Below are 22,245 nucleotides of genomic sequence, written 5' to 3' on the forward strand. Positions count from 1 at the left end.
GCTCAAGGGAATGGAGAAAGTAAGCACGCTGAAGAAAATGGAATACTGTAAATATGAAACTTTTCTTTTACATAAACTTAATGATAACCACTCAAAAAAATCCAGAATTGAAATACATAATAGAAAAAACAGAAAAAATAGAGGGTAAAATCATAGAATACCACCACACTGGAATAACAGGCAGCGACAAAAAGTCAAAGAAACAAGGGAGATGCAATCCTTCCAGAAAACCAGAGATAGAATGATAGGAAATTGTCATATATCAATAATCACTCTAAAGGTAAATGGACTGAACTCACCAATAAAATGGCACAGAGTAGCAGATTGGTTAAAAAACTAAAACCAGGGGCAGGCGGATGGCTCAGTTGGTTAGAGCGTGAGCTCTGGGCAACAGGGCTTTCAGTTCGATTCCCACATGGGCCAGGGAGCTGCGCCCTCTGCTACTAGAATGAAGTCAATGAGCTGACTCTTAGATCCCCGTTGGCCAGATGGCTCAGTTGGTTAGAGCGTGGGCTCTAAACCACAACGTTGCCGGTTCGACTCCTGCAAGGGATGGTGGGCTGCGCCCCCTGCAACTAACAACAGCAATGGGACCTGGAGCTGAGCTGTGCCCTCCACAACTAAGTTTGAAAGGAGAACAACTTGACTTGGAAAAGTTCCAGAAGTCCACAATGTTCCCCAATAAAGTCCTGCTCCCCTTCCCCAATAAAATCTTTAAAACAAACAAACAAAACTAAAACCAACCATATGCTGCCTCTTAGAGACACATCTCAGCTACAAGGACAAATATAGACTCAAAGTGGCACTCCAAGCAAATGGTATTCAGAGAAAAGCAGGTCTAACCATACTGATGTAAGAAGAAACAGGATAAGCAGACTTCAGGATAAAAAAAGGTAACAAGAGACAAAGATGGACATTTCATAATGACAAAGGGGACTATACAACAAGAAGATATAACAGTCATCAATATTTATGCCCCCAATCAGGGAGCACCCAAATCTATAAAGCAACTACTAAGAGAACTAAAGGGAGAAATTGACCAAAACACAATTATACTAAAGGGACCTAAATACATCATTGACAGCTATGGATAGATCATCCAAACACAAAATAATGAAATAGCAGCCTTAAATGACACGTTAGATGAAATGGACATAACTGACATTTATAGAGCACTTCATCCTAGGACATCAGACTATACATTCTTTTCTAGTGTACATGGAACATTCTCAAGGATAGACCATGTATTGGGAAATAAAACTAGCCTAAATAAACTAGCAAATTTAAGAAGATTGAAATCATCCCAAGCATATTCTCTGATCACAAGGCTTTGAAATTGGATATCAACTGCAAAAAGAAAGCAGGAAAAACCACAAATATGTGGAGATTAAAAAACATACTTTTAAAAAACTATGGGGTCATAGAAGAAGTAAGGAGAGATCAAAAGATACATAGAAACAAATGAGAATGAAAATGCATCATTCTGGGGGGAAGGGCGTTATCAATGTGTGAGGGATATAAATGATAAATGTCTATCACATTGTTTTGTACACCTGAAACTAATTTTTAAAAAACGGAAAGAAAAAAAAATACATCATACCAAAATTTCTGGGATGCAGCAAAAGCAATTTTAAGAAGGAAATTTATATCATTACAGGCCTATCTCAAGAAACAAGAAAAATCCCAGATAAATAACCCCACGTTACACCTTAAACAACTAGAAAAAGGAGAACAAATGAAACCCAAAGTCAGGAGAAGAAAGGAAATAATAAAAATCAGAGCAAAAGTAAATAAATAGAACAAAAAGACAATAGAAAAAATTAATGCGACAAAGAGTTGTTTCTTTGAAAAGACCAGTAAAATTGACAAACCCTTGGCTAGATTCACTAAGATAAAAAGAGAAAAGACACAAACAAAATCAGAAATGAAAGAGGGGAAATTATCATGGATGCCATAGAAATACAAAGGATTATCCAAAAATACTATGAAGGATTTTATGACATCAAATTCAATAACGTAGAAGAAATAGACAAGTTCTTAGACACATATAACCTTCCAAGGCTGAATCATGAAGAATTGAAAAATCTAAATAGACTGATCACCAGTAAGGAAATTGAATCAGTCATCCAAAACCTTCCCAAAAGCAAAAGTCCGGGACCAGATGGCTTCACTAGTGAATTCTACCAAACATTCAAAGAGAATCTAATACCTGTCCTATTCAAATTCTTCCAAAAAATTGAAGAAGAGACAATACTCCCTAACTCATTTTATGAGGCTAGCATTACCCTGATACCAAAACCTGGTAAGGACAACACAAAAAAAGAAAACTACAGACCAATATCTCTGATGAATACAGATGCAAAAATCCTAAACAAAATTCTAGCAAATTGAATGCAACAATTCATTACAGAGATTATTCATCATGACCAATTGGGGTTCATCCCAGGGGCACAAGGATGGTTCAACATACGCAAATTGATGAATGTGATGAACCACATGAACAAAATAAAGGACAAAAGTGATATGATTATATCAATAGATGCAGAAAAAGCGTTTGACAAAATACAACATCCATTTTTGATGAAAACACCTAATAAAATGGGTATAGAAGGAAAATACCTCAACATAATAAAGGCCTTATATGACAAACCCTCAGAGTATCTTAATTAACAGTAAAATTTGAGGCCCTTCGCTCTATGTTCAGGAACACGAGAGGGCTATCCCCTATCACTTCTGCTTTGCAACATAGTTTTGGAAGTCCTAGCCAGAGCGTTCAGGCAACAGAAAGAAATAAAGGCATCCAAATTGGGAATGAAGAAGTAAAATTGTCACTTTTTGCAGATGACATGATGTTATAAATAGAAAGCCCTAAAGGCTCCACCAAAAAGCTATTAGAAACAATAAACGAATATAGTAAAGTTGCCGGCTACAAAATCAATGTACAAAAGTCGATTGCATTCCTGTATACTAACAATGAAATCTCAGAAAAAGAAATAAAAATAAAAACATTCCTTTTGCAATTGCAACAAAAAGAATAAAATATCTAGGAATAAACTTAACCAAGGATGTGAAAGACTTATATAGTGAAAACTGTAGGAGATTTTTAAAAGAAATTGAAGAAGACACAAAGAAATGGAAAGACATTCTGTGTTCGTGGATTGGAAGAATCAGCATAGTTAAAATGGCCATGATACCCAAAACAGTATACAAATTTAATGCAATCCCCATCAAAATCCCAATGGCATTTTTTAAAGAAATAGGACAAAAACTCATCAGATTTGTTTAGAACCACAAAAGACCCCAAATAGCCAAAGCAACCCTAAGAAAAAATCACAGTGCTGGAGGTATCATACTCCCTGACTTGAGCTTGTACTACAGAGCAAAATAAAACAGTAAATAGACACACAGACCAATGGAATGGAATTGACAGCCCAGAAATAATCCACATAAATATGGACAGATAATTTTCAACAAAGAAGCCAAAAAAAAAAAAAAATAGAGGAAAGACACCCTCTTCTGGGAGAATTGGAAAGCCACATGCAAAGGAATGAAACTAGACTGCTCTCTGTCACCCTGTATCAAAATTAACTCAAAATGGATCAAAGACCTAAACATAAGACCTGAAACAATAAACTGCATAGAAGGCAACATAGGTAACTAAACTTATGGACCTTGGGTTCAAAGAGCATTTTATGAATTTAACCCCAAAGGCAAGGGAAGTAAAAGCTAAAATAGTTGAACGGGACTATGTCAAACGAAAAGCTTCTGCACAGCAAAAGAAACCATTGACAAAATAAAGAGGCAACCAACTGAATGGGAGAAGATTTTTGCAAACAGTGCCTCTGATAAGGGGCTAATATCCAAAATATATAAGGAACTCATACAACTGAACAACAACAAAAACATACAATCCAATTAAAAAATGGGCAGAGGACCTGAATAGGCATTTCTTCAAAGATATACAAATGGCCAATAGACATGAAAAAATTATTAACATCACTAATCATCAGAGAAATGCAAATAAAAACCGTGAGATACCATGTCACCCCAATTAGAATGGCTATCATCAGCAAAGCAAGTAATAACAAGTGTTGGAGAGGCTGTGGAGAACAAGGAACCCTCATACACTGTTGGTGGGAATGCAGATTGTTGCAGCCGCTATGGAAGGCAGTGTGGAGGCTCCTCAAAAAAGAATAGAATTACCATATGACCCTGCAATCCCTCTCTTGGGCATCTACCAAAAAAATCTGACAACATTTATCCGTAAAGGCATACGTGCTCCAATATTCATTGCAGCTTTATTTATGGTGTCGAGGACATGGAAAGAACCAGTGTCCTTCGATAGATGAATGGATAAAGAAGTTGTGGTATATATACACAATGGAATACTATTCGGCGGTAAGAAAAGATGAAATCGGGCCATTTGTGACAACATGGATGGATCTTGAGATTACAATGCTGATCCAAATAAGTCAGATTGAAAAAGCAGAGAACCATATGATTTCACTGATATGTGGTATATAAACCAAAAACGGCAAAAAAAAAACAAGACAAACAAATGAGAAACACAAACTCTTAGACTCAGATAATCATAGGTTAGTGGTTACCAGAGAGTAAGGGGTGAAGGGAGTGGTAGATGAGGGTAAAAGGGATCCAATATATGGTGATGGAAGGAGAACTGTCTCTGGGTTGTGAACACACAATGTGATATATAGATGATGTATTACAGAATTGTACACCTGAAAGCTATGTAACTTTACTAACAATTGTTACCCCAATAAACGTTAATTGAAAAAAAAAAAGGAAAGAAAAGTAGTCCTTGTAATGGAAGTACTGAAGTAGTTGGTTGCAAGATCCCACTTTTCTACTCTCTATTTCCTTCCATCTTTGCTTGCAAACTACCCAGTTCTTGCCTGAGGAAATGTAGCAAAGGACTACGATGCACATGATGTGGTTCTTTTCATCTACTTTCCTTGGAGTTCTGGGCTTTTTATGGGAACCAAGTTCTGAAAGTTATTGTAGGCAACCGTTTACTGAATATATTGCTCCAACATAATAAGAGTCACTAGTATTTTAGTATTTGTTTCCCTGTTGCCTGCTACCTTATCATTAAACCAGTGCCACATATTTTAGGATTTTATGGTAGTAGTGTAATTCTGGTATTAACTTCCGTAATGAAGAAAAGACTGTTGTAATAGGGATACAAAAATAAAATGGCTTAAATGAGAAAAATGTTAATTTCTTCTCCATAAAACAGGCATACTGATTTAAGTGGTAGGGATGCTATGTTCCATAAAGGAATTGAAGATATGAAAGGCGATAACTACCAAAATGTTGAATTTGGTACTCAAATCCTAAGGCTATGTTTTAAAAATTGTGCTGTACTTGTATATAGTTTTCTTTTCCTGGTGGATAGTGATCTCTTTGAGGTCAGGAACTTAGCTATACCTTGTACCTATTGCATTTCCTAGCTTATAGTAAGTGTTCAATAAATGTTTGAATGAATACATACTGTTTTACATCTGAGTAAGTTAAGGCATAGAGACTTAACCAAACTTGACTAAGAATCAGAACTGGAACATAATCTAAAACCTTGCACGCAAGAACATATATACAGAAGAAGCTGTCTTAGATAAGAGATAATTTCCATGAAACAGAGAATATCTTATAGATATAAGTAGCATTATTTTCATCTCTTTAGAAGTAATAACTGTAACGTCCTTTGATGTGATTATTAACATTTAAAATAACACTTATGGAAGGTGGTAAAGTCTACATCTTTATGATGGAGAGAAGGAAAAAATCTATGAAGAACACTGAACATGCTATTTATTTTTAACTTTTTTTTTAAATTAAAGTTTTTTGGGGTGACAAATAAAACAGAAAACAATATTTTAACATTTTTAGTACCTAAAATAATTATACCAAGGACAAAAGATTCCTTTTAATTTAAGCAATAAATACTGTGTTTCCCCAAAAATAAGACCTCACCGGACAATCAGCTCTAATGTGTCTTTTGGAGCAAAAATTAATATATAGTAAATATGTAGTATAATCTTATAGTAAAATATGACCGGGTATAATATATTATAATATAATATAATGTAATATAATATAATATAAACTGGGTCTCATATTAATTTTTGCTCCAAAAGATGCATTAGAGCTGGTGGTCCGCTGGGATCTTATTTTCAGGGAATCACGTTATTTGGAGTATGGAAAAAAACTATCCATATCCATAGCATATGCAGGCAACCTTCTTTGTCAAAATGTTTTATGAGCTCATAGCATACGTGTGTGTGTGTGTGTGTGTGTGTGTGAATTTTACTCATATATACAATTTCATAAATCACTGTACCCAGGGAGTTTTTTTTAAATGGTGAGTTCTACATCTTAAAAATTTATAATATTTTGGATATTTATGAGGATTGTTTCTGAAACACTGAACTAAGAAAGAAGTCTTCTATTTATTATTGTACTTTAAAGTATGCACAAGTGAATCCTTAACAAAGGTATGATAATTAATATTGATATCTGTGAAAATGGACACAAATCTCTAAAACTATTCCTAAGCCTTATAGGGGATATAGTTCTTTTAGATAAATTGAGAATATTGAATAACTAAAGAAGCATAAGTTTCTTCAAAATGATCTTTTTTTATATCTTCTATTTTGTTTGATATATTTTTTCTTTCTCATAGGGGGAGCAGTATATTTTTTAACAAGAATCGGTAACTGGAACTACAGATTGGTTATTTGATAATGTTAAAATGAAGTTTTGATCAGCACAGGTAAGAATATGGCATTTCTTTTGCATTTAATTCATAATAGATCAGATTATTTGTAAATTTCTGTGAAGAACTATTTTAAGAACTGAAGGGTCTGAGATTTTATCCCACATGCAAGCTAATAAGTTAGCCTGCCACAATGCCATGATGTGATCAGAAGACATCAGACTGCTAGATCAAAGAAAAGGATAGTTTATACTCACAGCAATAGCCATAGCCAGGCAATAGCTGCCTATGAGTAGGTAGGTTGTTATATAGGAGAGGAACTCTGAGCTAAGGGAACCCGAATCTTTTATATTGGACAATAATCCTGCCTGATGGATGCCTCAAGGGGAGACCTTTTCTCTATTACTTGGTACAGTAAAGATGTCTGTCCTTTGTTCCTATGAGATACTATCTCTGACTTCCTAAGGCTGTTTGCTAAACACATATCCTTGAAAAATAGTTTGGAACAAAGGCAGTCAGTGTCTCTGCTGGCAGTATATACAGAAACATGAGACTCTGGAGAATTGTCTTTCAATACTTTTTTACTCTGAATTGCTTTTTAAAATAATGTATGATTGATAAAGATGATTGTTACAGTGATTTTTTGAAATGGTGAAAATAAGGAAACCATTGAAATACCCAACAATAGGAGATTGTTTAAGTTACAACGTTCACAGTGTAATAGTTAACTATTGAAAATAATGTTATAAAACTACATTTATTGACACAGATATTCATAAAAAAATTAAATGAAATAAATAAAATTAAATGAAAATTTAATTTTAATAATAAATAATAAATACAAATAAATAAATAATACATAAAACTAAATGAAAATTAAATGAAATAAATAAATTATAAAATGTACATGTGGTTTGATTCCACTTTTATAGAAATTGTACAAAAGCCCACACATATGAAGAATATATACCAAAGTGTGTGTGTGTGTGTGTGTGTGTGTGTGTGTGTGTGTGTGTATTAGGGGATAGAATTGTGTATGTTTTCTTTTTTCTTGTCTATTTTGACCCCTTTGAAAATGAATATTTTGGAGCTTTTGTAATGAGGGGAAGCATTTTTATTTTTTAATTTAAAAATGAATAGTCATGTAAGAACCTCACCTAACAGAGAAAAACCTTCATTAATGTAAATGGGGGGATTAAAGAATGTTAATTTAGTTTTTCACTCTGGAATTGCCTTTAAGTGCAGTGTAAAACTAGAAGAGAATAATAATTGTTTAATTTTTTTCTTAAAGAGTTACTATTTTATCTATGATAAAGTCAAGAGTTTCTTTTAGCAATTTACTGTATTATTTATTATCACATACATGTCATGAAGAGAAACAAATCTTAGAAAAAGCATTCTAACAGGACATATCTTTAAGTACAGAATAGTGCTATTTAATAAGTATGTTATTAGTAAGTATACTTAGTAAGTATAGATTCTGGTGCTATTTTGTTGGATTAGGCTAGATTAGGTACACTGAACTAAATTACTTCATTTTTCTTTTATGTCTATATATCATACTCTAATATGTTTAAATATTAGTGTTTTTGTAAGTTGGCATTTTTTTGTTGTGCTTCTCATGATTTTTTCCTCCTTTTTTAACCAAGGTGCTATTACCAGATTGGTCTTCTGAGTATAAACTAAAAATGACTGAAGTTCAAGCAATGGTAGAATTCTCCGTGGAGCTAAACAAGTTCTACAATGTGGATTTATTTCAGAGAGGGTGTGTATTTTAATGTGAAAACTGTATATTTTGCATAAGATAATATGTAGCTTTCATTTAAATTTAATTACATATATTTGTTCCAGCATATATATAAAGAAAACAATGCGGTATATTCAAGTAAGTATTTTCTCAGGAGAATTTTATTTTAAAATACATATTTGAGAATTATTCACATGGATATAATGATAGTGTTGGATATATTTGACATGTGTTTATAAATTTGTACTGATCATTGAGAGGACTTTAATGAAAATGTATAAGATCTCATTTCTTTTTTAAAAAAGCTTATAGTGTATGGGGAAAATAACATATATATATATATATATATATACACACACACACACATATATACACAAAACATCCAAGAAGGAACACAAAACGATGAATATTCAATAAGTATATGTAGGAAGTTCTCTAGGAATCAGAACAAAAAGACATCTTTCTGGTTAGTGTGTTAGGCATTATGGAACGATAGGATCAAAGTGTGGTTAAGACTTGGATAAGCAAAGGATAAAGTGAAAAATCTTTTTAGTAAGAGAGAACAGCATGAATCAAGGCTTGGAAATAAGAATGGACATGTTATTTTTAAAGAATATTTAGGAGATTGGATATTCTCTAGGAGAATTGCGTAAGAAAAAGAAAAGAGAGATTGTGTTTGTGAAGGCTTTTAATGTCTAGAAAAGAGGTGATACTAGGGATTTTAATAGCCGTTGATGGTTTCTAAGTAAGGATGAAGTTATCACTGTTACTACAATAAGCACTTACTAACGATGAAAATTTTGATGTAATAAGTTGATGGTTGTGTGTAAGAAATAGAAGCAAGGGAACATTTTAGAGGTGCTCGCAGTAAAGATATATACCTGAAGGTCTGTACTAAGAATGGTAGTAATGCAGCTATGACTAACAGAATGAGAGAGATTTTTTATTGTTTTTGTTTGTTGTTCTGGCTTGGCTTGGCTTTGCCATGTTGTTGAAAATATAAAAGCAACTGTGCTCAGCTCTGCTCTACATGGTGTTTCATTCTTCAGTTGGGCAGCCTAGGCTTGTTCTCATGGTAGAGGCAGGTGTCCAAGAAAAAGATCAGAGGATGCAAGTCTTCTTGAATTGGCATACACGTTACTTGCACTGCATTCTGTTGGCTAAGCAAGTTACAAGAACAGACCGGAGTCTCCGCTAGTGGCTCTTGGGCCAATAAAACTTAAAACTTTATGGGGTTTCTATATATCTGATATTGTCCATTCTATGCTCTGAAACCTACCAAGGATGTGAAAGACCTATAAGCTGAAAACTATAAGACATTTCTAAAAGAAATTCAAGAAGACACAAATAAATGGAAAGACATTCCGTACTCATGGATTGGAAGAATCAACATAGTTAAAATGGCCGTATTACCCAAAGCAATATACAGATTTAATGCAATCCCCATCAAAATCCCAATGGCATTTTTTAAAGAAATAGAACAAAAATCATCAGATTTGTTTGGAACCACAAAAGACCCCGAATAGCCAAAGCAATCTTAAGAATAAAGAACAATACTGGAGATATCACACTCCCTGACTTTAGCTTGTACTACAGGGCTACAATAATCAAAACAGCATGGTATTGGCGGAAAAACAGACACATAGACCAATGGAATAGACTTGAGAACCCAGAAATAAAACCACATAAATATGGACAGATGATTTTTGACAAAGAAGCAAAAAACATACAATGGAGAAAAGACAGCCTCTTTAATAAATGGTGCTGGGAGAATTGGATAGCCATGTCCAAAAGAATGAAACTGGACTGCTGTCTGTCACCATGTACCAAAATTAATTCAAAATGGATCAAAGACTTAAGCATAAGACCTGACACAATAAAATGCATAGAAGAAAATATAGGTACTAAACTTATGGACCTTGGGTTCAAAGAACATTTTGTGAATTTGACTCCAAAGGCAAGGGAAGTAAATGATAAAATAAACAAATGGGACTATATGAAACTTAAAAGCTTCTGCACAGCAAAAGAAACCATGGACAACATAAAGAGGCAACCAACTGAATGGGAGAAAATTTTTGCAAACAGTGCCTCCGATAAGGGGCTAATATCCAAAATATATGAGGAACTCATGAAACTCAACAACAAAAAAACAAACAACCCAAGTGAAAAATGGGCAGAAGACCTGAAGAGACATTTCTCCAAAGAGGACATACAAATGGCAAATAGACATGTGAAAAAATGCTCAACATCACCAATCATCAGAGAAATGCAAATAAAAACCACAATGAGATATCACCTCACCCCAGTCAGAATGGCTATCATCAACAAGACAAATAGTAACAAGTGTTGGAGAGGCTGTGGAGAAAAAGGAACCCTCATAAACTGTTGGTGGGAATGCAGACTGGTGCAGCCGTTATGGAAGGCAGTGTGGAAGTTCCTCAAAAATTTATGAATAGAATTACTCAGAAATCCCTCTCCTGGGTATCTACCCAAAAAATCTGAAAACATTTATACATAAAGACACGTGTGCTCCGATGTTCATTGCAGCTTTATTTACGGTGGCCAAGACATGGAAACAACCAAAATGTCCTTTGATAGATGAATGGATAAAGAAGTTGTGGTATATATACACAATGGAATACTATTCGGTGGTAAGAAAAGATGATATAAGAACATTTGTGACAACATGGATGGATCTTGAGAGTATAATGCTAAGCGAAATAAGTCAGAAAAAGCAGAGAACCATATGATTTCACTGATATGTGGTATATAAACCAAAAACAGCAAAAAAAACAAGACAAACAAATGAGAAACACAAACTCATAGACACAGACAATAGTTCAGTGGTTCCCAGAGGGTAAGGGGGGTGTGGGGAGTGGGAGATGAGGGTGAGGGGGATCAAATACATGGTGATGGAAGGAGAACTAACTCTGGGTGGTGAACACACAATGGGATTCATTGATGATGTAATACAGAATTGTACACCTGAAATCTATGTAATTTTACTAACAATTGTCACCCCAATAAATTAATTTTAAAAAAAAGAAAAAAATTTTTCATTCTCCAACCCAGCAAGTCCTAGTCTGTGTTCCCTCTAGATTCTGCGTGTAAAATGACCAGTTCTTTCTTTAGCTTATCTCTTTCTTGCAAAATCTTAGTATACTTAGCTAGGAGCAGCCAGTTGACATTTTCAGCATTCTGCCTGGAAATTAGCTTGCTTGAGTATAGAAGTGTCTTAAGTACATTGTCTAATTTCTTCTAAGTTATTGCTGACAGTATGTTTACCAAAAGTTTTATCACTATTTAACATGGGTTGCCATTTTTTAAGTCTCCTACAGTTTCCTCATTATTTTTCTTGCCTCTGTAGCTATAACTTTTACTTTGTTCTCAAAGTCAGTATCACATATTTTAAGTTTTGTTAGACATCAATTTCTATGTTAGTTGTATATTGCCACAATAATGCAGCTAACAACAAACACAGAGCGATTTGTGTTGTGGAATTACAACAATAAAAATTTATTTCTGCTCCCAAGTCTATAGATGAGCTGAATGGTTCTCTGGGCTGGTTTGACTAATCTTTACTGGGCTCACTTGTGAATTCACAGTCAAATGGTAGGTGGGCTGGGTGCGAGCTGATGCAGAATGGCCTAACCTGGGTGGACTCGTTTCTGTCTTATGACATCTTACCTTCCTGCTTATTCTAAGCGAGGAGGCAGGTTTCCAAAGAGAGAGAAGAAAACTACATAAAGCCTTTTAAGATCTAGGAGTGGATGTAATCATCTTTGCCACATTGTACTACCCAAAACATGCCATAAAGCGGGCCCAGATTTATGGGGTGGTGAACCACACTCAACTTTTTAATGGGAGTAACATTGCAAGAGGTGTGAGTTCAGGGATGGGCCAAAAGGAACTGGAAGTATTTTAAGAATCCACTGCACACTTTAATGTTCTTTGTTTTTATTAGTTTCTATGAGGCATTGGGGAATAAATAGTAGGATTTAATGATTAGTTCTATATGGAGGATAATGCTGAGACTGAAAAGGCATTAAAAATAGTTTGTAGAGGTGAGGATTTGCATGATGTCTAGGATTACTTTGAAATAGTTCAGCAAAGAAAAAAGTACTGATGAATCAAATTTGGCAAAATCATTTTAATTGTTGATAATAGGCAGTGGAAAATATCGGTTCATTGTCCTACTTTTTGCAAATTTGGAATTCATAATAATATGTAATTTATAAGAATGCTGAAGTTTTATATCACACTGAGTTGGACAACATTAGTAATACTGAAATAAGTATTGAAGTCGAATAGGATGAACTGGTGTGAGTCCAAGATTAGTTCATTTTGATATGTTGAGTTAGAAGTGAAACATCTGTAAAAGAATAAAAATTTAATCAAGTAAATTTAAAGATATAGGTGGCTTTATTGAGTGATTTATGAATCGGGCAGCATCCCATCTAACAAGTAGGGAGGAGCCCCAGAAGTTTTATGGTATGGTAGGCGTTTTTAGGCAGAAACTGGGTGGGACAAGGAAGTTATAAAAAACGAAAAGCAAGGATTGTTTCAGGAGAGGCTACCTTCCCTTAAAGGAAGGCAGGGGTCTTATCAGGCAGATTGCCTTAGCTACCTTTGGTGGATGGAGAAGGGCCTATTTGACAGATTACCTCATTGGTGCTGACCAGAAAATTCAGACTGACCAAGTAAGATAACATTCCTGGAGAAGGTTGAAACTGCATGTAGTCAGGTACTAATCTAGGTTCTGTGTCATGAGTTTTAATATAAGTGACTCCATTTTGGGCCTGTGGTTTTTCTCTTTAACATATTCTGGTGGAAATACCGTGTTTACCCGAAAATAAAACCTAGCCCGACACTCAGCTCTAATGCGTCTTTTGGAGCAAAAATTAATATAAGAGTGGGTCGTATATTATATAAGACCCGGTCTTATGTTACAGTAAAATAAGGCCGGGTCTTATATTAATTTTTGCTCCAAAAGACGCATTAGAGCTGATTGTCCAGCTAGGTCTTATTTTTGGGGATACACAGTAGTTGATAAATAATTGGAGGTTTGGAACTGGATGTATGGATTGAATTATTGCTCCCTTTTATTATCAGAATCATAAATATAGCGTGTATAATATCTGTTTTTATTTATTTTCTGTAATTCTGCAATCTGGTTTTCCCATCCATTGAGGATTTTTGAAGAATATTGTGTTACTGATCTTTCAAAAATGTAATGATTAGAAGCTTACTCTTTTTAGATATAGGTCTTGATTTATTTGTAAGAATATTTTCAAGGATATAATTTACTCATTTTTCTATTCTGATCTATCTTTTCTTTTAAATCTTTTCTTTATGCTACTTACTGAGTCCTTACTACTTCTGCCATTTAAGCCAGTTAACTTACAGCCTGGATTTGGCTGTTATGTTAAATGATTGCCAGCTTTGATAGATAAACATAGATTAAGCACCTAAATTTATATTTGAATATTTGGAAATAAAAAATATCTTTACTAGTTTATTTTCTGATATATCAAAATGACTGCATAGGATACTGAGATGAGAAACTTAAAATTTCAAGTAAATAAGTATTCCTGAGCAGTATTTTACTGTGATATTTTTAAAATAACATCAATAAATACCTTACTGAATAACATTGAAATTATAGCCCAATAAGGATTAAATGGAAATGGAAGATGAGGAAACATTTCTTGTGCATGTTTAGTGATGGTTCTTATCCTGTTCTAAATATTTTTAGTGTTAGTTTTGCCACCATTGTTGTTACATAATAAAGAACTGATTAACAGTACCTAAACTTAAGGCAGGTACAGAAGAGAGAGAACATGTTATACCTGAGTAGGTTTGGTTTTTGAGTGGGTAGTATGAAACTAATTATTTAAAACCATTTCTAATTCTCTATTTTCTCAAAATTATGCTTAAGAATAATTTGTCTTTATTTTTTAAAAGAAAAAAATGAATAAACCAAAGTGAGCAGTGAAACTCTTAGATGCTTTAATAACTCCTCTGGTTGTTATGACATTCTCTCATTTAAATTAAGAAATACCATATATATTTCTTCTGTTTTTCCCATTCATTTTTATATACACTGGTTTCACCACCCTTAGGTTCTAGTCCATGCTAGTATTTGCTCTGTGGTTCTGGTATGTTGTTTTCCACCAATAGTAAATATTATGGAGACTGATATAAGCAGACCAACTTTATTTTTTTAATACATATAGATATATAGAAATTGGGGCATTGCATATTTTAAAAATATGTTTTAAATGACTTCTTTTTCTCTTTTGCTTTAGTTTTTACCAGATTCGTGCATCTATGAAAATTCCACCAAGAGTTCCCCACAGAGTAGAAGCTAGTTTGTTACATGCAGCAGGTAAGCCAAGGAATATTTTCAACTTTAAAAAATCTGAAGCAGTATTATACTAGTCAATAATAACTTTTCATAATTATTTTTTTTAATTACAGATATAAGATACCAAATTATAATACATCTTATAAGAAATATGTTTGAGGTGTCAGTAAAACAGACTTGCTTATAGGTTCCTTGCCTCCCTCAGGTTTCCTATTATGGCAGATGAAAAAAATGTATGTGAAATTTTCAGGAAAAAAACAAAGTAGGGGTGGTATCAATTTTATCATGCAGAATGTAATTTAAAAAAATACAACGAATGTGGATATATAATTTGACATGATTACAAAGGTATTTTATGATAAAGTTTCATAGTATGCCTTTTGAGAATATTTTTTTAAATACATTTTTTCCTCTGGTTAACTACTCTAATTAGAAAACAAGGAGCCAGAAGGCAATGTAAGAAGTTATAAAATAGGTATTTATAGCAGCTATGGTATTTACTCATATTCTAAGGAGAGACACCGCATTAAAGTGTTTTAGCCAAAACTGGTGGCCCTGACATAATCAGTGAGCTTTTTTTTTTAGCTTTCCTGATATAATATACTCGTTTATTCTATGCAGTTAGAAAATGAAATAGTTAATGAATCATTGTAGAGAGTTATCACATATGTCTAATATGAATTATCAATTGTCAAAGCATCATAAAATAATAAAATATACCTAAACACTAAAGCTGTGCTGAGTATAATTAAGTCCCGTTTTGAAATTGAAAACATATTATAGGAATTTGAAGTGTTCAGTATTGTCTTTTTAACATACTATGGATACTAAAATGCCAGTTAATGTTAAATTTTAATGAATTGCATATAATGGAGAGTTTATCTTCCTGAAGACTATCAAAATGCTCAGGGAGGCTTATTTATTGCTTATGGCCAAAAATGTGTACATTCTTTCTTTTGAAAAGGAAAGAAAAAAATCTCCTTGACCTGGTGTACATTTTAAAATAGATATTTACATAATAGGTCTTTTGTATGTCTACTTTGTAGGAAACAGAGTTAAAGCAACTAATCTTACAAGACAGATACGGTACTCCCTTTTTGAACTCTGGTAAACTAAATGTCTTGTTCTATTGTGTCTCCTAAAGTTGCCAACTGAAAAAACTAGAAAGACTTTTTTTCTGTAATTCTTTTTTACTTATTTATTTTTTCAGCTCTATTAAGGAGTAATTGACAAATATAATTGTATACATTTAAAGTGTACCATGTGATTTGATATACATATACATTGTGAAATAATTACCATGATAAAGATAATTATCACATCTATCATCTTGCATAGTTAACTCTTTTGTGCATGTGGTGAGAACGTATAAGATTTGCTTTTAGCAAATTTTAAGTTTACAATACTTTATTATTAACTATAGTCACCATATTAACTATAGTCACCATACTGTGCATTATTTATCTTACAACTGAAAGTACCCTTTGATCTACATCTCCCACCCCCTACCTCTTGCAACCACCATTCTACTGTTTGTTTCAACAACATCTACATTTTTGGTTTGTTTTGTTTCCACGTTTAAATGATACCTTAAATGTCTTTCTCTGTATGACTTATTTCACTTAGCGGAATACCCTTCAGGTTCATCCATATTGTCACAAGTGTCTCCTGATACTTCCATCTTTTTTTTTTTTTAAGGCTGAATAATACTCCATTGTGTGTATATATACCACATTTTCTTTATCCATTCATCTGCTGACAGACACTTAGGTTATTTTCATATTGTGACTATTGTAAATAATGCGGCAATGAACATGGGAGTGCAGGTTTCTCTTTGAGATACTGATTTTGTGTCTTTTGAATATATACCCAGGAGTGGGAATGCTGGATCATATGGTAGTTCTATTTTTGATTTTTTGAGGAAGCTGCATAGTGTTTGCATTGGGTTGCACCAGTTTACATTCCCACCCAACACTTCACAAGAGTTCCCTTTCTCCACATCTTTACCAACGCTTGGTATCTCTTGATTTTTTTTGTTCTTACAGGTGTAAGGTGGTATCTTTTTGTGGTTTTGATATGCATTTCCCCAATGAATAGTGATGCTGAGCACCTTTTCATGCACGTGTTGGCCATTTGTATGTCTCCTTGGTAAAAATGTCTATTTAATTCCTCTGCCCATTTTTTAATCAGATTGTTTGGGGTTTTTTTTGTTATTGAGTTGTGTGAGTTCTTTATATATTTTGGATATTAACCCCTACGCTTCACAAATATTTTCTACCATTAGGTAGGTTGCCTTTTCATTTTATTGACAGTTTCCTTTGCTGTGCAGAAGCTTTTTAGTTTAATGTGATCCTACTTGTTTAGTTTTGCCTTAGCTTTTGGTGTCCAATCCAAATAATCATTACCAAGATAAATGTCAAGGAGCTTTTCCCTTTGTATTTTCTTCTAAGAGTTTCATATTTGCAGGTCTTAAATTTGAGCCTTTAATCCATTTTGAGTTAATTTTTGTGACTGGTGTAAGATAGAGGCCCAGTTTCATTTTTTTGCATGAGATATCCGGTTTTCCCAGCACCATTTACACGTATTGAAGAGACTATCCTTTCCTCATTATGTGTTTTTGGCGCCTTGTCAAAGATTAGTTGACCATATGTGTGTGGGTTTATTTCTAGGCTCTCTAATTTTGTTTCATTCGTCTATATGCCTGTTTTCTTTTTTTCTATTTCTTTGAAAAATGCCATTGGAATTTTGATAAGCGATTGTATTGAATCCATAGATCCCTTGGAGTAATACGGACTTTTTAACAATATTTATTCTTCCAATCCAAAAACATGGGATATCTTTTCATTTAATTTGTGTCTCCTTATTTCATCAGTGTCATAGTTTTCAGGTCTTTCATCTCCTTGGTTAAATTTATTCTTAATATTTTATTGTTTTTGAATTTTTGGTGAATGGGATTGCTGTCCTAATTTCTCTTTCAAGTAGTCCGTTGTTAGTGTATAGAAATGCACTAATATTTGTATGTTGATTTGGTATCCTGAAACTTTACTGAATTTGTTAATTAGGTCTAACAGCTTTTTGGTGGAGTCTTTGGGGTTTTCTATATATAGGATCATGTCATCTGCAAATAGTGACAGTCTTACCTCTTCCTATCCTATTGGAAAACTTTAATTTCTTTTTATTGCCAATTTGCTGTGGCTAGGACTTCCAGTATTACGTTGCATAAAAATGGTGAAAGTAGGCCTCCTTGTCTTTTCCTGACTTTAGAGGGACACTTTCAGCTTTTCACTGTAGAATATGATGTTAGCTTTGGGCCTGTCATATATGGACTTTCTTATATTGAAGTACATTTTTTTCTATACCTAACAATTTATTGAGAGTTTTTATTGTGAAAGTATGTTGAATTTTGTGAGATGCTTTGTCTGCATCTATTGAGATGATCATATGATTTTTATCCTTCACTTTGTTTATGTGGTATATAGCACGTATGTTGATTTGCGTATGTTAAACCATCCTTGCATCCCAGGGATAAATCCCACTTGATCACAGTGTATGCTCCTTTGGATGTGCTCTTGAATTTATTTTGTTGAGGGTTTTTTGCATCTGTGTTCTTTAGGGGTTATTGGCCTATAATTTTTTTTTTTTTTTTTTTTTTTTTTTTTTGTACTCTTTGTCTTTGGCTGCCATATCAGGATAATGCTGGCCCTGTAAAATGAGTTTGGAACTATATCTTTTAATCAGTTTTTTGGAAGAGTTTGAGAAGGATTGATGTTAATTCTGTACTTTTTTGATGGCATTCACCAGTGAAGCTATCTGCTCCTGAACTTCTATTTGTTGGGAGATTTTTGATTATGGGTTTAATCTCCTTACTCATTATTGAATCAGTAATCTGAATTCAGATTACTCAAAATCTGAATGTTATTCAGATTTTCTGTTTCTTCATGATTCAGTAACATGCTGGATTGTTTGAGATCTTTCTAGGTCATTTGTATGGCAGGAATATTACATATAATTAATACCATTTACAAAGCAATGTTATTTTGATATTATGACAAATGGTGTTTCAGAAATAACCCAAATAGTGTACTTTCTTTTGAAGTGCTTTTCCTAAGCACTGTGATTTTTATTTTTATTAGTTATAAGTCCAGGTAGAATCATGGTTGCTACCAATTCAGTTTCTAGTTTCTGATATCAGCTGTGTATTATTAAGTAAAATGTCAATGATCTGATAGTTTACTAGTGTGTAAAAAGGAAGTATCTTTTAAAAATAAATTGCTTTTGACTGACACCAATCTATAAAAGAGAAGCTTAGGTTTGGAAAATAGTAGACTTCCTAATACATAATTTTAGCTTATATGTGCAAACATTTTTTATGTGTCTATTTTTATACCATCCTTCCAGAAAAATTTATAAGAGGTTGCATACTTTTTAATTAAATTAAAGCAGCTTGAATTTTCTCTGTACTTTTTAATACATACCTTATTTTTCTTTTTTTGAAATATAATTGACATACAATATTATATTAGTTTCTGATATATAACATATTGATTCAATATTTATATACATTATGAAATGGTCATTAAGATAAGTCTAGTTATCTTCTGTCACCATACAAAGTTATTACAATATATTTGACTCTAATCCACATGCTGTATTTAAATACCCCTGACTTACTTATTTTATAAGTGGAAGTTTGTACCTCTTAATCTACTTCAACTCTTTTGCCCATTTTCCCACATTTTTCAGCTGTCAACCACCAGTTTGTTCTGTGTATCTGAGTTCGTTCCTGTTTTGTTTTGTTTGTTTCTGAGATTCCACATAGAAACAGACCGTGTTTCTTCTAACTTTGATTTGTACTTTTCATCTCAAGACCTTCTCTTTCCAGCACTATATTTATGATAATACACCTTGTGTATATCTCTGGACAATTTTTAGGCAGACGAGAAAAACAATGGGGATTTTGTCTGTGAGTTGCAGTATGGCGGTTAGACGGGGTGGGCATTAGATGGTATTATACAGCGTATCTCAACCCGTTTAACTTATTTCCAGCATGAGATTGTGCTGACAGTAAGAGTTTGAGTCAGGAAATAGCTGTCATCTGCAATAAAAGACAATGAGTACTTATCAGGCTGTTGAAAATTGATGAATGAGAATGCATTCAGAGACTTCTACATCAGAGAAGTCAATGTTAGTTCTAGGCCCCAGTTTGAAATGTTAGAGGACTATGTACAATTTCTGTTGTGTTTTTTTTTAATTAAAATTTGTTCGAGTGACAATGGTTAGTAAAATTACATAGGTTTCAAGTGTACGATTCTATAATACGTCATTTATATTGTGTGTTCACCATCCAGAGTCAGTTCTCCTTCCATCACCATGTATTTGATCCCACTTACCCTCATCTACCACCTCCTTTCCAACCCTTACCCTCTGGCAACTAAACTATTGTCTATGTCTATGAGTTTTTGTTTCTTTATTTATTTGTCTTGTTTTTCTGTTGCTTTCAGTTTTGTATCCCACACACCAGTGAAGTCATATGGTTCTCAACTTTTTCTTTCTGACTTATTTCACTTAGCAAAATAATCTCAAGATCCATCCATGTTGTTGCAAATGGCACTATTTCATCTTTTCTTATGGCAGAGTAGTATTCCATTGCGTATATATACCACATCTTCTTTATCAAGTCATCTATTAAAGGACTTTTTGGTTGTTTCAATGTCTTGGACACCATAAATGCAGCTGCAGTGAACATCAGAGCACATATATCTTTACAGATAAATGTTTTCAGATTTTTTGGGTAGATATTCAGGAGAGAGATTGCTGGGTCATATGGTAATTCTATTCGTAATTTTTGGAGGAACCGCCACACTGCCTTCCATAGCCGCTGCAACAGTGTGCATTCTCACCAACAGTGTATGAGGATTCCTTTTTCTCCACAGCCTCTCCAACACTTGTTATTATTTGTCTTGTTGATGATAGCCATTCTGACTGGGGTGAGGTGATATCTCATTGTAGTTTTCATTTGCATTTTTCTGATGATTAGTGATGTTGAGTATCTTTTCATATGTCTGTTGGCCGTCTGTATGTCTCTTTGGAGAAATGTCTATTCAGATCCTCTGCCCATTTTTTAATTGGATTGTTTCGTTTTTTGGTTGTTGTTGAGTTGTATGAGTTCCTCATGTATTTTGGATATTAGCCCCTTATCGGAGGCGTTGTTTGCAAATATCTTCTTCCACTCGGTGGGTTGCCTCTTTATTTTGTCAATGGTTTCTTTTGCTGTGCAGAAGCTTTTTAGTTTGATATAGTCCCATTCATTTATTTTAGATTTTACTTCCCTTGCCTTTGAGGTCAAATTCATAAAATCCTCTTTGAACCCAAGGTCCATAAGTTTAGTACCTATGTTTTTTTCTATGAAGTTTATTGTTTCAGGTCTTATGTTTAGGTCTTTAATCCATTTTGAGTTAATTTTGGTACATGGGACAGATACCAGTCTAGTTTCATTTTTTTGCACATGGCTTTTCAATTCTCCCAGTACCATTTATTGAAGAGGATTTCTTTTCTCTGCTAACAGAACTAAAGGGAGAAATTGACCAAAACACAATTATAGTGGGGGGGGGACCTAAATATATCACTGACAGCTATGGATAGATCATCCAAGCAGAAAATAAAGAAATATTAGCCCTCAATGACACATTAGATGAAATGGACATAATTGACATTTATAAAGCACTTCATCCTACAGCATCAGACTATACATTCTTTTCTAGTGTACATGGAACATTCTCAAGGAAAGACCATATATTGGGACATAAAACTAGCCTCAGCAAATTTAAGAAGATTGAAATCATACCAAGCATATTCTCTGATCGTAAGGCTTTGAAATTCGATATCAACTGCAAAAAGAAAGCAGGAAAAACTAAAAATATGTGGAGGTTAAACAACATGCTTTCAAAGAACGACTGGGTCAAAGAAGGAGTAAGAGGAGAGATCAAAAGATACATAGAAACAAATGACAATGAAATTACATCTATCAAAATTATTGGGATGCAGTGAAAACAGTAATAAGAGGGAAATTTGTATCATTACAGGCCTATATCAAGAAACAAGATAAATCACAGATAAACAACTTCACTTTACACCTTAAAGAGCTAGAAAAAGAAGAAAAATAAAACCCAAAGTCAGCAGAAGGAAGGAAATAATAAAAATCAGAGCAGAACTAAATGAAATAGAGAACAAGATGACGGTGGAAAAAATTAATGCAACAAAGAGCTGGTTCTTTGAAAATATTAATAGAATTGATAAACCCTTGGCTAGACTCACTAAGATAAAAAGAGAAAAGACACAAAGAAACAAAATCAGCAATGAAAGAGGAGAAGTTACCATGGATGCCACAGAAATACAAAG

The 22,245-nt window shown here is 33.6% G+C and overlaps 1 protein-coding gene across 1 annotated transcript in view; it reads left to right on the top strand.

Annotated features, from left to right (window-relative positions):
- Window positions 1–22,245, top strand: part of FAM135A (family with sequence similarity 135 member A) — a 107,122-nt gene that overhangs the window by 13,877 nt on the left and 71,000 nt on the right. The window contains 3 exon segments of the mRNA XM_033099372.1: window positions 6,701–6,790; window positions 8,383–8,498; window positions 14,789–14,868. Of these exon segments, the coding sequence (XP_032955263.1) occupies window positions 8,422–8,498; window positions 14,789–14,868 (157 nt within the window). The 5' untranslated portion in view covers window positions 6,701–6,790; window positions 8,383–8,421.

Source organism: Rhinolophus ferrumequinum, chromosome 3 (assembly GCF_004115265.2).
Source record: "Rhinolophus ferrumequinum isolate MPI-CBG mRhiFer1 chromosome 3, mRhiFer1_v1.p, whole genome shotgun sequence".
In the NCBI taxonomy this organism is placed as follows: domain Eukaryota; kingdom Metazoa; phylum Chordata; class Mammalia; order Chiroptera; family Rhinolophidae; genus Rhinolophus; species Rhinolophus ferrumequinum.